Here is a 15,041-nt window from a genome sequence, read left to right as displayed (position 1 = left end):
TAAGGATGTATTAGATATGTGACCAATAGAGCTTACATCTGGCAGAACTGTCCCAAAGGTAGGGATGGTTTAGATATGTGACCAATAGAGCTTACATCTGGCAGAACTGTCCCAAAGGTAAGGATGGCTTACATTTGAGACCAATAGAGCTTACATCTGGCAGAACTGTCCCAAAGGTAAGGATGGCTTACATTTGAGACCAATAGAGCTTACATCTGGCAGAACTGTCCCAAAGGTAAGGATGGTTTAGATATGAGATAGAGCTTACATCTGGCAGAACTGTCTCAAAGGTAGGGATGGTTTAGATATGAGACCAATAGAGCTTACATCTGGCAGAACTGCCCCAAAGGTAAGGATGGTTTAGATATGTGACCAATAGAGCTTACATCTGGCAGAACTGCCCCAAAGGTAGGGATGGTTTAGATATGAGACCAATAGAGCTTACATCTAGCAGAACTGTCCCAAAGGTAGGGATGGTTTAGATATGTGACCAATAGAGCTTACATCTGGCAGAACTGTCCCAAAGGTAGGGATGGTTTAGATATGTGACCAATAGAGCTTATATCTGGCAGAACTGTCCCAAAGGTAGGGATGGTTTAGATATGTGACCAATAGAGCTTACATCTGGCAGAACTGTCCCAAAGGTAAGGATGGCTTACATTTGAGACCAATAGAGCTTACATCTGGCAGAACTGTCCCAAAGGTAGGGATGGTTTAGATATGAGACCAATAGAGCTTACATCTGGCAGAACTGTCCCAAAGGTAGGGATGGTTTAGATATGTGACCAATAGAGCTTACATCTGGCAGAACTGTCCCAAAGGTAGGGATAGTTTAGATATGAAACCAATAGAGCTTACATCTGGCAGAACTGTCCCAAAGGTAGGGATGGCTTAGATATGAGACCAATAGAGCTTACAGTGATAACCAAGAAATTTAAAGAAAATTAAGTAATGCTGTGCATTTGATGGAAATAGTAAAAATTTCAGGTAAACTTAATATATGTCCACTAAGAGTCGGGGTGGGGTGCTGTGGGGTGGGGGGTGGGGGGTGGATCAGACTAGTGATAAAGGAGGGGGGGGGGTTACAGAAATGTATTCATTTAGTATTTATAAAAAAAAAATAATGACCAAACTAATTTAATTAGTATGGTTTATTTAGGCAGGGTCTGGTTTATTGTGATGATTTTGTGGAGGTAGAAAATAAGCCAAAAATTGCTAGAATCATTTATAGATCATCCATTATTATGGATTGATAAAAATCCACTAAAAACAAAAGCGGATTTTACTTCTTATGTTGAAAATGTAACATGAAATAAACTGAAGTTACACCATCTTGTTGGATTGTTAACTTTCCGTTATTTTTTTACCTCAGGTGGAATTCCACCATCTCGGTGGATTGTCAACTTTGACTATGACCTCATGGATGGACTTGTCATTGGAGCTCTCCTTGGTGCACACATGCCATTCTTGGTCTGTCATTTTAAAAAAAAATTATTTCTTATTCATTGTTTCTTCTCATGGTCTGTCATTTAGTCATTTTGTAGGTTACTTCTTCTCATACAAATTAATTCTAGAGATCATTCTTTTCATATACATTTAACATTTATGCTTTTATAGTCTCTACATGGGTTCATTTTGTTTGTACCATTATGCCACAGTTAGTATTTGGCTTGAATATTCTATAAAAAAACAACATTAAAAAGTAATAGGTCAAAATGTCACTGATTGTCTTACAATTTGTTTCTAAAAATAAACATCTGGGTGAAAGTTTATAATATAAACAGGCACATTTTTTAAATGGGTTACTGAAACCATATCTTAAAGACAGCATGACAATGTATGTAATGTTGACAGATCAAAAGTCATCTGGAAGGAATGTACACACACCCTGAAACTGCTGAGCAATGCTTACATAATGCTCTCAAAGTCATCAATGCCATGAAGTTTGCTTACATTGACTTTGACGTCCAGGTAATTACACACTCTGTTGAGCATGGATGATTACACACTAATTAATACTAAAATCTAATTATTATGTAGGATTAAGTTCAAAAGGATTTGTGTCTCATAGATGTAAAGTATTCTCCTCTCCCCTCACTTGCTAGTTTTTAGCGCAATTTCCATTCTGGAGAATTGCGTTTATTAACCCGTCATTTCTGGATGGATGGATGGATGGATGGATGAATGTGTGTCCGCAGCTTTAAGTCGTATCTCCTCCTCAACGAAGCAATATCGATGACTAGTTCCAAAAGCAATTATGTTAAGCAAGTTACGAGGATGAACATAGGCCATAAAAATTCCGGGTTTCTTTCATGGATTTCCCAGAAAAGCCAAAAAATCTCGAAAAAAAGCAGTTTTTGGCCCATATCTCGGCAACCAGACCACTTAGCGACTTGAAACATGTACCAATCGATTCCTGTCATAATTTAGAACAATATTGCCGAAGAAAGTTTTCAAAAATATTCTCTCGTTCGGTCACAAATTTTAAAATTACATAAACACCTACAAACCGATTGTTCTTCTAGCTTGAACGCACCCCAACATTATACGTCAGAGCTATTTTTAGATAACATAAGGAAATTGCGCACAAATGTCACTAGACTTTTTTAATTAACTTGTTTTTCTTGCTTAGAGATTGTGAACTTTGGCTTAGAGGTTATAAACTGAGTGTGATCTCTAGCTAAGAGGATATAAACTGATATATTTCTCTTGCTGTTGTAATTAATTGATCATTTTTATGTAGAATTGAGTTCTACAGAAGATAGTCTGATCCTAAGGTTGACATTGCCAGCTTTAAAGTTGTAACAATGATCTCTAACTTATTATACTTACTATTCTTTAAAGTTGTAACAATGTTCTCTAACTTATTATACTTACTGTTCTTTAAAGTTGTAACAATGATCTCTAACTTATTATACTTACTGTTCTTCTAACAATTTATTTCTGAAATAATTGATTACAGTTTAAATTTTTTATTGTATTTTTAATGGCTTCCAGCTAAGTGAAATCTAAGTGAGTTTTTGATTTACTTGATGGTTAGCTGTTTCACTTGACTCTAAGGTGTATACATCACTGCCTTATTCACTATCACACCATTTTTTTACTTAGTTTATATAGTGGCATTCTAATTTTCTTGTAACAATCATTTCATGATTTCAGTAAATTGTATAAACATACCTGTGAGATGTGAGTAAATTTATCTGACTATTGCAGGCTATAGACATCACTGATCCAAACCCAATAGCGCTGCTGCTGCTTGTTGTGAGCCTGTATCAACGTCTGCCCCAGTACAGCCCTAAAACAACAATTGAGTTTGTTGGTGGCCTCCACAGTGTGGTCACAAGACAGGTACAGCTGCTCACTCTTTACACGGCTCTCTCTGTACAGCTGCTCACTCTTTACACGGCTGTCTCTGTACAGCTGCTCACTCTTTACACAGCTCTGCTCACTCTTTACACGGCTCTCTCGGTACAGCTGCTCACTCTTTACACGGCTGTCTCTGTACAGCTGCTCACTCTTTACACAGCTCTGCTCACTCTTTACACGGCTCTCTCGGTACAGCTGCTCACTCTTTACACGGCTCTCTCTGTACAGCTGCTCAGTCTTTACACGGCTCTGCTCAGTCTTTACACGGCTCTCTATGTACAGCTGCTCAGTCTTTGCACGACTCTCTATGTACAGCTGCTCACTCTTTACACGGCTCTCTCTGTACAGCTGCTCACTCTTTACACGGCTGTCTCTGTACAGCTGCTCACTCTTTACACGGCTCTCTATGTACAGCTGCTCACTCTTTACACGGCTCTCTCTGTACAGCTGCTCAGTCTTTACACGGCTCTGCTCAGTCTTTACACGACTCTCTATGTACAGCTGCTCAGTCTTTACACGACTCTCTATGTACAGCTGCTCAGTCTTTACACGACTCTCTATGTACAGCTGCTCAGTCTTTACACGGCTCTCTCTGTACAGCTGCTCACTCTTTACACAGCTCTCTCATTGTCTATTTCATGTGGCGGCCTCATTATTTTTGGCTTGTTCACACTGTTTTGGCTATTTCACATTATTTTAGGCAATTTTTCATTATTTTTTGGCTATTTCTGTTTGTTTTAATTTAGCAATTTTTTTTTAAAGCAATTAAAATAATAAAATAAATACAACTGCATCATTATAAACTTAACCTTTGTTATAAGAATTAATTGAACTCTTAACAAAAAAATGTAAAATGATTTTGCTTTTAATTTTTCATTAGGTAAAAGTGACAAACACAAGTGTCAAAAGTCTGATTTACAACGTTATAATTGTCGGCAATGATGCTAAGGACTTCTCAGTCCAAAAAGGCAATTTAATTGTTGTACCATCCAAATCAACCCTGAGTGTCAATGTGGAGTTTAGAAGTAGATTTTTGAGACATGCTGAGGCTTACCTGCTCTTGGTTGGGAGAAGACATGGTACAGCCACAGGAAACACACTGAGTTTCAAACTTGTGACAGAAATAGATTACATCAAACCCAAGGTAAGAGCTTTTATGTGACATTTTATACTGCTAGAACTTTTTCATGTTAATTTGTCAAAATAAATTCTTTATTTTAGATCTATACTTAATATTTTACAAAGGCTAGGCCAGTTTCTAAAAAAAAGCCTTACTGTGGCTCTTAACCAAGTAACAAATGTAAAAAAAATTTTTTTTTGCAATACTACTAGACTATATTTTGCTACCAATTTTTTCTCAGTAAGAACAAAATCTATGATTTTTTAAAAAGTTATTATTTTGTTATTAAAATATAATTTGTCACAATTTATTTACTTATTACAAACATAAAGGATGAACTTGAAACACTTTATTTTGTCAGTCCTGCTTAAAAACAGAGTCTCCCTGCTACGAACTAAAAAAATTACTTATGGATGTTGTCAACCCATTCCAAGAGTCTGGAGATTTCAAGATAGTTTTGATTGAATCCAATACAATTCTTTCTGACCTACGAGAAATCAACTCTAGATACAAGGAAAAGAAGGTAAGAAAGAAACATTTTGTTTTTATAGTTATCATTAAATATTTCTTCTTATTTTCTGCAACCACCCATGAAGGGTTGATGTCAATCATAAAAATATCTCAACCACTATCTCATACCTATATACCTTGACAAAGTTTAGTCCTCATCTTAAGCTAAGCAATATTACTAGTTAAGGATTTTAAATGTTGAGCATTTGATAAAAGTAAGACTCCTAATAAAGGATATTCTTCCCCAAGAGCTTCTTCATGAGAAATACATAAAATACTGTAGTAATTTCTTTCTGTTTAGTTAAAAGCAGGGTCCAAATCTGCTTCTACTAAGAAATTTTCAGAGCCAGTAAATGACTTGATACCAATGAACAAGATATTAGAGCACCAAGAAGCAAAGGGACAGAAAAACTGTGAGTCAACCAAAGTTTGATGCTTTTAAAGCTAAATGTCTAGGCCTTTCAAGTTTCTTGTTCCACACTGCTGGTTAACCATAATAATATATCTTAAACGCTACTTCTGCAATAAAATGTTGTCATTATTTTAAAAAGTGAATGCTAGAGTGCTCTCCCTTACTATTTGAAAAAAATACTTTTTAAAGCAGGTTTATTGCTTTAAAACTTATCCTTCTAAATAAATGCTTGATAAAACTAAAACATAAACTAATTTGCAATTTAATACATTTTAAATATTCATAAAGCTTTAGTCTTTGTATCAAATGTGTGTTGAAACTGGATGATGATTTTTTTTCAGCTCAAATCCCAAAACTCCAGGCATTTTACACACCCATGGCTTCTGTTCACTTTGAGGCGTTGGGATCTTCTGATGTGGAGATCCATTACCTCCCCTTCAGTGTGCAAGAGCACCAGTGCTCCATTATTTTTATGAACGAGTCTATTGGTGAGTTTGTCTACTCCATAGAGGCCACAGCCCTGCAACCGTTGCCTTCCTACCTGCCTTATGTACCAAGTAAAGAAAGTGCTCGCATTAGCAGTGCAGCTGCTGCAGGTAATTGCATTAGACAAAAACTTTTTAAAATTTTAATCCAAGGTTTTTAAATAATATTTAAAGCATTAGATTTATTTGTTGACATTTTCTTTTAAATTACAAAAAAAATTGTTTATTAGTATGTAAGAAATTATTTATTATACAACTTTAATAAAATAAGATAATAACTATCAGTTTGGGAAAAAATTGTTTTTGAATGAGTTAGAAATTATTTATTAACTATACAAGTTTAATAAAATATTTCCATTTTTAAATACATGAAAATTTTGAGCTGCTTTGGTTAACCCGTTTTGTTGAATTAAAATTTTGATGCAATCATAGGAAATGGGCGTGGCATGTTTGGAGGAGATGACAGCATCATTTACTGGAAGTGTGATGCTGGTGTCACCCTTAAGGAAACCCTTCACATCCCAGTCAGCAACATCTCTAAGGAGAGAGCACTCATTCAAGCCTCCCAGCAGGTATGTTGAATTATTCTAGCACTGTTGCAGCAGATATTGGTGCACTTTGTTGAATTATTCTAGCACTGTTGCAGCAGATATTGGTGCACTATGTTGAATTATTCTAGCCTCCCAGCAGGTATTGGTGCACTTTGTTGAATTATTCTAGCACAGATGCAGCAGATCTTGGTGCACTTTGTTGAATTATTCTAGCACTGTTGCAGCAGATATTGGTGCACTTTGTTGAATTATTCTAGCACAGATGCAGCAGATCTTGGTGCACTTTGTTGAATTATTCTAGCACTGTTGCAGCAGATATTGGTGCACTTTGTTGAATTATTCTAGCACAGATGCAGCAGATCTTGGTGCACTTTGTTGAATTATTCTAGCACAGTTGCAGCAGATATTGGTTAAGTTTGTTGAATTATTCTAGCACATTTGCAGCAGATATTGGTGCACTTTGTTGAATTATTCTAGCACTGTTGCAGCAGATATTGGTGCACTATGTTGAATTATTCTAGTACAGCTGCAGCAGATATTGGTGCACTTTGTTGAATTATTCTAGCACTGTTGCAGCAGATATTGGTGCACTATGTTGAATTATTCTAGCACAGATGCAGCAGGTATTGGTGCACTTTGTTGAATTATTCTAGCACAGATGCAGCAGGTATGGGTGTACTTTGTTGAATTATTCTAGCACTGTTGCAGCAGATATTGGTGCACTTTGTTCAAGTTTTTAATTTTTCACGCTTGTTGAACAGGTTTTTCAAAACATTATATTAAAGATGCTAAATACTGCCATTATAAAATCTGGTTGAAATAATAATTGTATTTAATCTTAAGAATTCTAGTCTTTATTAAACAACTTTTAAAAATACTTTATAAAAATAGGTGCTTAGTGTCCCAATGATATTACCCTTTACTATTGTTACTACCATCATATACTAAAAATTTAACCTCTGATTTTGATCAAGTCCATGAGCGACCTAGAGATGCAGCGGCGTCAAGTGGCAGGAACTTTGATGAGCTGCAGTATGACATCTAAAACTATCAAAAACTTGTCGAACAACCCAGTGGCTGCCATCTCTATTGCTAAGGTATTTTAAAAATGTTATATGTGTTTAAAATGAAAACTTTATTTTAAACTTCAACTGAGTCATTAATTTAAGAAAAGGTTGAAATATTTTTTAAAAAGTTGTATGTGTTAATTTGTTTAAAAGCTGCATTGCTTTGCAAGACATTTGATGAAATGATTTTCTTTGTTCACCATCTGATCAGGCCATTGGTCCTGTAGCAGACGTCTACAGAGTGGAGATTGATTCCGAGTATTTCAAGGTGCCAGACTTGCTGGTCATGCCTAGCTCACAGAGTAGCAGGTCAAAATGTCTGCCCAAAGAAAGCGGTAAGTCTGTGTAGATATTGGTGTCTGCTTTTATTATGGTTTTAAACTAAAGATTCTGCTGTTTCTGGTGACTGCCATTTTGTGTCTTCATAGAGTATCAATCATTAGAAAATTGTGTAGACACATGTTTATTTTCATCAACTGCAATGTTATTTTTGTGTGTACACATTTTTTTGTCTTATTTTTGAAGTTTCAACTCAGTTTATTTTTTTAAATTGACATGATAGAACTCCAGGCCACAAAACCCATGATTTTAAATTGACATTATTGAACCCCCTGGCCACAAAACCCATGATTTTAAATTGACATTCTATAGCCTTTTTCCAACCAAGAATAAACTGCAAGGCAGCAGTTGTTTGATTTTGGAGTTTTATGTTGCAGGTGGTGAAGGCAATGAAGATTTTGCTGGCCTCTCTGAAATCCATGTTTTTATGTTGCAGGTGGTGAAGGCAATGAAGATTTTGCTGGCCTCTCTGAAATCCATGTTTTTATGTTGCAGGTGGTGAAGGCAATGAAGATTTTGCTGGCCTCTCTGAAATCCATGTTTTTATGTTGCAGGTGGTGAAGGCAATGAAGATTTTGCTGGCCTCTCTGAAATCCATGTTTTTATGTTGCAGGTGGTGATGGCAATGAAGATTTTGCTGGCCTCTCTGAAATCCATGTTTTTATGTTGCAGGTGGTGATGGCAATGAAGATTTTGCTGGCCTCTCTGAAATCCATGTTTTTATGTTGCAGGTGGTGATGGCAATGAAGATTTTGCTGGCCTCTCTGAAATCCATGTTTTTATGTTGCAGGTGGTGATGGCAATGAAGATTTTGCTGGCCTCTCTGAAATCCATGTTTTTATGTTGCAGGTGGTGATGGCAATGAAGATTTTGCTGGCCTCTCTGAAATCCATGTTTTTATGTTGCAGGTGGTGATGGCAATGAAGATTTTGCTGGCCTCTCTGAAATCCATGTTTTTATGTTGCAGGTGGTGAAGGCAATGAAGATTTTGCTGGCCTCTCTGAAATCCATGTTTTTATGTTGCAGGTGGTGAAGGCAATGAAGATTTTGCTGGCCTCTCTGAAATCCATGTTTTTATGTTGCAGGTGGTGATGGCAATGAAGATTTTGCTGGCCTCTCTGAAATCCATGTTTTTATGTTGCAGGTGGTGATGGCAATGAAGATTTTGCTGGCCTCTCTGAAATCCATGTTTTTATGTTGCAGGTGGTGATGGCAATGAAGATTTTGCTGGCCTCTCTGAAATCCATGTTTTTATGTTGCAGGTGGTGAAGGCAATGAAGATTTTGCTGGCCTCTCTGAAATCCATGTTTTTATGTTGCAGGTGGTGAAGGCAATGAAGATTTTGCTGGCCTCTCTGAAATCCATGTTTTTATGTTGCAGGTGGTGATGGCAATGAAGATTTTGCTGGCCTCTCTGAAATCCATGTTTTTATGTTGCAGGTGGTGATGGCAATGAAGATTTTGCTGGCCTCTCTGAAATCCATGTTTTTATGTTGCAGGTGGTGATGGCAATGAAGATTTTGCTGGCCTCTCTGAAATCCATGTTTTTATGTTGCAGGTGGTGATGGCAATGAAGATTTTGCTGGCCTAACTGTGGAGTTTAAAGCCAAAGAACCTGGCCACTACCCAGCTACCATCACTTTAAGAGCCATTGATGACATACGAGTGTACAAGATTGAATGTATTGTTAACCAAGAGGGCAGCACAGCAGAACTGGAATTCAATGCCCCACTACATCAGACTGTGACCCAGAATATTCCAGTTGTAAGTTATTTACATTTTTCCTGATTGTATTAAAATACTAGTTAATATCAATTAATATTAATTAAATAATCAATTAAAAAGATTCTTAAATGACCAGGCTATAATGAAGAAATATATAATTCAAATGTACCAAGATAATTTTTTATAAAGTTCACAGATCCAGTTATTAACTAAATACAACTATAAGCTATGACTTACAGTTAAATCTGTAGCTAGATAATACAACTTAAAGCTATGACTTACAGATAAATCTATAGCTGAAGCTTAAGTTGTACCTCTTGCAGACTAGCCTAAAATTTAGGACTTAGAAAGACTATTGGTGTAATAGAATCTAAAGAGGCCTGCAAAGAAGCAATATGAAAAAAATTGTGTTATTTCTTTTGCACAGGTGAACCAGACAAGTGACGATTGGGAACTAAACGCAGAAATTTTTGGAGATTGTTTCAGTGGTCCCCCAATATTAAAGGCCAAAGCTTTTGAAATCACTGATTACCCCTTGACCTTTAAACCTATGAAAGAGGAAGAGATTATTGTAAGTACTTAACTTCTTCTAATATTAATAACAATCAACACATACTTATTTAAATCTAAATCAAAATAAATAAAGTAACCAACAGACCCAATGGTCCAGAGAGCAGATAAAGTAGATCTCATCTGTTTTTTTCTTTCATTTTTTGGTTTTTTACATATCAAGTTTTTGTGTCATCAACACTGACCAACAGCCTTAATTTTCTTTGACCTGATTCGTCGGCAGGTCATCCTGTGGGACCTTAGACCTAATTAGTCAGAAGGTCATTCCACTCGGACCTTTGATCTTATTAGTCAAAAGGTTATTCCTATGGGACTAAGTCATCCAGTCAACTGTCCCCAGTGGTGACCCATCTTTCTTGTGCTAGTTTCTCCAACTGTCCCCAGTGGTAACCCATCTTTCTTGTACTAGTTTCTCCAACTGTCCCCAGTGGTGACCCATCTTTCTTGTGCTAGTTTCTCCAACTGTCCCCAGTGGTAACCCATCTTTCTTGTACTAGTTTCTCCAACTGTCCGCAGTGGTAACCCATATTTCTTGTGCTAGTTTCTCCAACTGTCCCCAGTGGTAACCCATCTTTCTTGTACTAGTTTCTCCAACTGTCCCCAGTGGTAACCCATCTTTCTTGTGCTAGTTTCTCCAACAGTCCCCAGTGGTAACCCATCTTTCTTGTCCTAATTTCTCAAACTGTTCCAGTGGTAACCCATCTTTCTTGTGCTAGCTTCTCCAACAGTCCCCCCTCTTTTTCCATGTTTATTCCAAGTGAATACCTGTCTCATTATGTGGGCTGACAGCTTACTAAGGGTATGTCTGTCTTTGATTAGGCATCAAAGCTCTAGGCTTTGGGGCTAGCAGTCATTCGCACTGTCAAAACCACACTGAATTAGGAAATTAAAACATTTTATTTATTGACTTTCTTGTGATCTCTAGGGGAAACTACTCTTAAAGAATCAAGAAAATAACACAGAACAGGCCTATACTTTAATTGGCATTGGTCTAAGGCCATTAGCTTTAGACAACATCAAACTCATCTGTGGAGCCAAGGCTAGGTAAAGTTCCTTTTTTTTAAGTTTAATCACATGAATAACACTCTCATAATGAGGAATTTGTGTGGATTCATTTAAAAGGCAATGTTTGGTTGGAAACTCCCTTAATTAGCATTCAGATTTTACTTCAGATTTCATTGCTGAATATTGTTGTTATTAAAAACCTTGGAGTATGATACATTTCTTAACATTTAAAAACATTTGTCTTGTTCCAGTATCACACACTCTGTCACTGTGCCCAATGTGACCAAAAAGAAACTTGTTTATAGGGTAAGTCAACTGTGATATCTTATGTCCTGTAGAACATTTCTTCCTAGTACTGTAGAACATTTCTTCCTAGTACTGTAACATTTGTTCCATGTTCTGTAGAACTTTTTGTCCTATGTTCTGCCAATGACCTCTAGAAACTTGTGATGATATTATTTTGAATTAGATATTTGAGACTTTCCACCAATTCATTTTAGAGTTAATTGAGTTAGTCTCAAAATTTATGTATAATTCAATAGAGAAAACTGTTAGAAAAAATTCTCTGAGCAATGATGGTCCAAATAATGGGCTGTTTCAATATTTTATTCTGACAAAGATCACACGTTTTATTAAATCATCTTATTAAAAATTTAAGAGTGTTATGTTAAAAATTTTTAAATTAATTAAGATGTATGCTTTTTAAAAAAAAAATTAAACAAATCTTATTTATAATAACTCAAAAAATTGGTTTCCAACATGCAATGACCAAATTTTTTGCTTTGTTTTGTAGTGATGAGAGGTAGGGTTGGGTTTTGTAATGATGAGAGGTGCAATATGAAACAGACCAATGTATTAAGTTCCATTTGACCTCCTACAGGTGGAGTCTGATCTATCTTTTATCTCTGGTGACCCAACAATCACTGTGTTACCCAACCAGACCGGTCTGTACAGATTTACTGTCACGCCCACCAAACGGGGCAGTGTCAAGGGAGTGCTTGCCTTTATTGCCAAAGATTCTAGTTCTACGTAAGTTATTTTATTGTGATTTTATCATATTAACAATAGGAAAACAGCTTTAAAGTTTGTATAACGAATCTGAAATCTGACCTGTTTTATAAAGTCAGTTTCTAGCCTTATATCAGCAGGCAAGCTGTTAATTTAAAATGCTCAAAGCATTATGATTAGAAATAAACATTATAGCATCATTCCTTATGGTATTTGATTAGATTTAACAATATATTATGGCATTAATACTAATGTCATTTGATAAGATTAAACAATACATTATGGCATCAATACAAATGACATTTGATTAGATTAAACACTACATTATGGCATCAATACAAATGACATTTGATTAGATTAAACACTACATTATGACATCAATACAAATGACATTTGATTAGATTAAACCATACATTATGACATCAATACAAATGACATTTGATTAGATTAAACCATACATTATGACATCAATACAAATGACATTTGACTCCAACAGAGAGATTGACAGTGATGGTGAGGAATACCAAAAGGATGAAGATGCCACAGACTATGTTGGCTATAGAATGTGGTATGCACTTGAAATAGACATCAAGCCTGCACTGCCTGAAAAAGTTATGACAGTTGTTTGCCCTTGCCAGGTAGGATTACACTTGATGACTTGATGACTTGCTAAAATCACTTTTTTCTTTTACTTTCTTCTCTTATATAAATGTTTGAATAAGCAAATTAGAAATGGTATTTTATTAGGGCCTATAATGATTACTTCATTAAAATTTGATTTATTTTAATGGGAGTAGAAAAGAGTAATAACAATGATTTACACAAATATTTTTATGAAAAAAAAATAAATACAATAGATAATTTTGTAAAATTTCAAATAATCAGAAAAAGTTTGCTGTGGAAGTTATTGTCCGTAATCCAACACCAAAAGAACTGAGTTTTGGCGTGACCATCAAGGGAAGTGATTTGAGTGGACCCTTGTCCATCACACTGCCACCTGGTGAAAAGGATGTTTACACACTAACATACTCTCCATCCGCTGTAGGGGAGACTCGAGGAAGGTAGGGGACTTAATCTGGTGTAAATCAGTCTTTTAAATCTCTTTACAAAAGATTACCTACAAACTTTACTTCTGATGGTAATTTAGACAAAATATATTAAATTAGCAAAATCTAATATCCCTTGTAAGTACATACCTTATGTGTTTGTCAAATAGTTTGTATTATTTTTAAAGACTTAATTTGACCATGTCCCATTATGGCAGCCTAATATTTTTCAACAAATCTGTTGGAGAGTTCTGGTATGATCTGATTCTTAAAGCTGAGCCACCAGTACCTACAACACTCCCACACATGGAATGTGAACTTGGAAAGTAAGTCCCTAATTCTTTTCAATTTCTTCTTAAATATTTTGTAGAAACAATTCAATTTACCTCAATAAGTGATATAATAATAATGCATCATATGATTTAGTTTAGCATGTGTATATAAGGGGGGGATAGAAATTTAATTTAAATACAATTCTTTTAATGCATATATATATATATATATATATATATATATATATATATATATATATATATATATATATATATATATATGTAGCTAACCTTATATCAGCTCCTAAAAAATGCTTGTGCCCTTAGAAATTTATTAATTACATTAGGTTTTCATCTTTAATTAATGTAATGGTTTTACTGCTTTTGTACAGATGGACCTATCAGACAATAACTTTAAAGAATCCAACCAATGAGGTTTTAGAGCTAACACCAGTTATCACAAATACAAACAACTATACTCTGGAGAGGGAGGTAGATAAAGCCATCATCATTAAAGGTAAAGGAAAAACTGAAGTCACTCTCCGCTTCATGCCCACATCTCTAGGGGACACAGAACATCTTGGGAAGATCATATTCAGAAGTGACAGGGTCAGTAGCAGTAGCAAACTTGTTTACATCATTTTTTTGAAAGAAAAAAAAAGGATTTAAAGAAAGTTTAAAAAAATAATACAAGTAGTTTTTTTTTTCAAATTAATAATCGATCTCATTTATTATTAATCCAGTTTTAAGAACTTTATTTCTTTTTCCATGTGCATTCTGAAGTTTTTTGAGTATTCTGTTCTCATCATTGCCTTTTAAATTTGTGACCTGACATTGCAGTATGGAGATTGGGTGTTTATTGCCTCTGGAACTGGTCTGTTGCCTAGACCACACCCACCTATCAATGCCATTAGCGCTGTATTCTCAAACACAACAATCATCATTCCATTTAGGAACCCAACAGACGTTCCTATTTTGGCAGATATTCTGTTCACAGGTATGTTTGACAACACAGATGGACTGACAAATATGTTATTATTGTTTTTACTTTACAGATTGTTAAAAATAGTTTAATGAACTTAATGCTGATGGCTAAACACCTATGTAGAATAAACAATGTGATGTTTTATAGATGTCTCTTACTAAATATGTTTTTTCATCAATTAAAAAATGTTGTAGGTTGCTTGTGTCTTAAGCCTGTATGATAACATTGAAAATGCTTTGATAAGTTGTTTGGAAAAGAATTTTTTTGTTCACAAATTTCCATCACAACTTTAAAAATTAATAATGACATCACTGTACAGATTCTGACGTGAGCACAGAGAAGACATTAGAGAGAATACAAAAGCCAAGCTCAGCGTTTAAACTTTTATTGAAACACACCTCCAACATCCATGTTGGGGCCAAGTCAACCCTAGAGATTCCTGTATACTTTGCTCCAACTGAACTAGTTAACTATAAAGGTTTCTGTACTGTAGTGGTGCGCAGGGAAGACGGTCAACAGTGGCCATACGTACCGCAAGATTCTTATGGGTACGTTTCTTGTAAGATATTTTTGACAGAATT

General features: G+C 35.4%; 1 protein-coding gene across 2 annotated transcripts in view; it reads left to right on the top strand.

Annotated features, from left to right (window-relative positions):
- Positions 1–15,041, top strand: part of LOC131940125 (cilia- and flagella-associated protein 47) — a 40,780-nt gene that overhangs the window by 20,607 nt on the left and 5,132 nt on the right. For both annotated transcript variants that reach the window (XM_059298703.1, XM_059298702.1), the window contains 21 exons: positions 1,373–1,470; positions 1,855–1,971; positions 3,214–3,348; positions 4,247–4,510; positions 4,848–5,009; positions 5,298–5,409; positions 5,750–6,004; positions 6,326–6,465; positions 7,419–7,541; positions 7,723–7,846; positions 9,408–9,613; positions 10,002–10,145; positions 11,070–11,188; positions 11,401–11,455; positions 12,030–12,178; positions 12,654–12,795; positions 13,043–13,218; positions 13,422–13,529; positions 13,868–14,084; positions 14,316–14,472; positions 14,780–15,008. In XM_059298703.1, coding sequence (XP_059154686.1) covers positions 1,373–1,470; positions 1,855–1,971; positions 3,214–3,348; positions 4,247–4,510; positions 4,848–5,009; positions 5,298–5,409; positions 5,750–6,004; positions 6,326–6,465; positions 7,419–7,541; positions 7,723–7,846; positions 9,408–9,613; positions 10,002–10,145; positions 11,070–11,188; positions 11,401–11,455; positions 12,030–12,178; positions 12,654–12,795; positions 13,043–13,218; positions 13,422–13,529; positions 13,868–14,084; positions 14,316–14,472; positions 14,780–15,008 — 3,232 coding nt within the window. The remainder of the gene's footprint in view (positions 1–1,372; positions 1,471–1,854; positions 1,972–3,213; positions 3,349–4,246; positions 4,511–4,847; positions 5,010–5,297; positions 5,410–5,749; positions 6,005–6,325; positions 6,466–7,418; positions 7,542–7,722; positions 7,847–9,407; positions 9,614–10,001; positions 10,146–11,069; positions 11,189–11,400; positions 11,456–12,029; positions 12,179–12,653; positions 12,796–13,042; positions 13,219–13,421; positions 13,530–13,867; positions 14,085–14,315; positions 14,473–14,779; positions 15,009–15,041) is intronic.

The sequence above is a fragment of the Physella acuta genome, unplaced genomic scaffold (genome assembly GCF_028476545.2).
Source record: "Physella acuta isolate Inbredline_101_S28 unplaced genomic scaffold, ASM2847654v3 ptg000308l, whole genome shotgun sequence".
Lineage (NCBI taxonomy): Eukaryota > Metazoa > Mollusca > Gastropoda > Physidae > Physella > Physella acuta.
The sequence above is the reverse complement of the archived record's forward strand: the minus strand, read 5'-3'. Positions and strand labels throughout refer to the sequence as shown.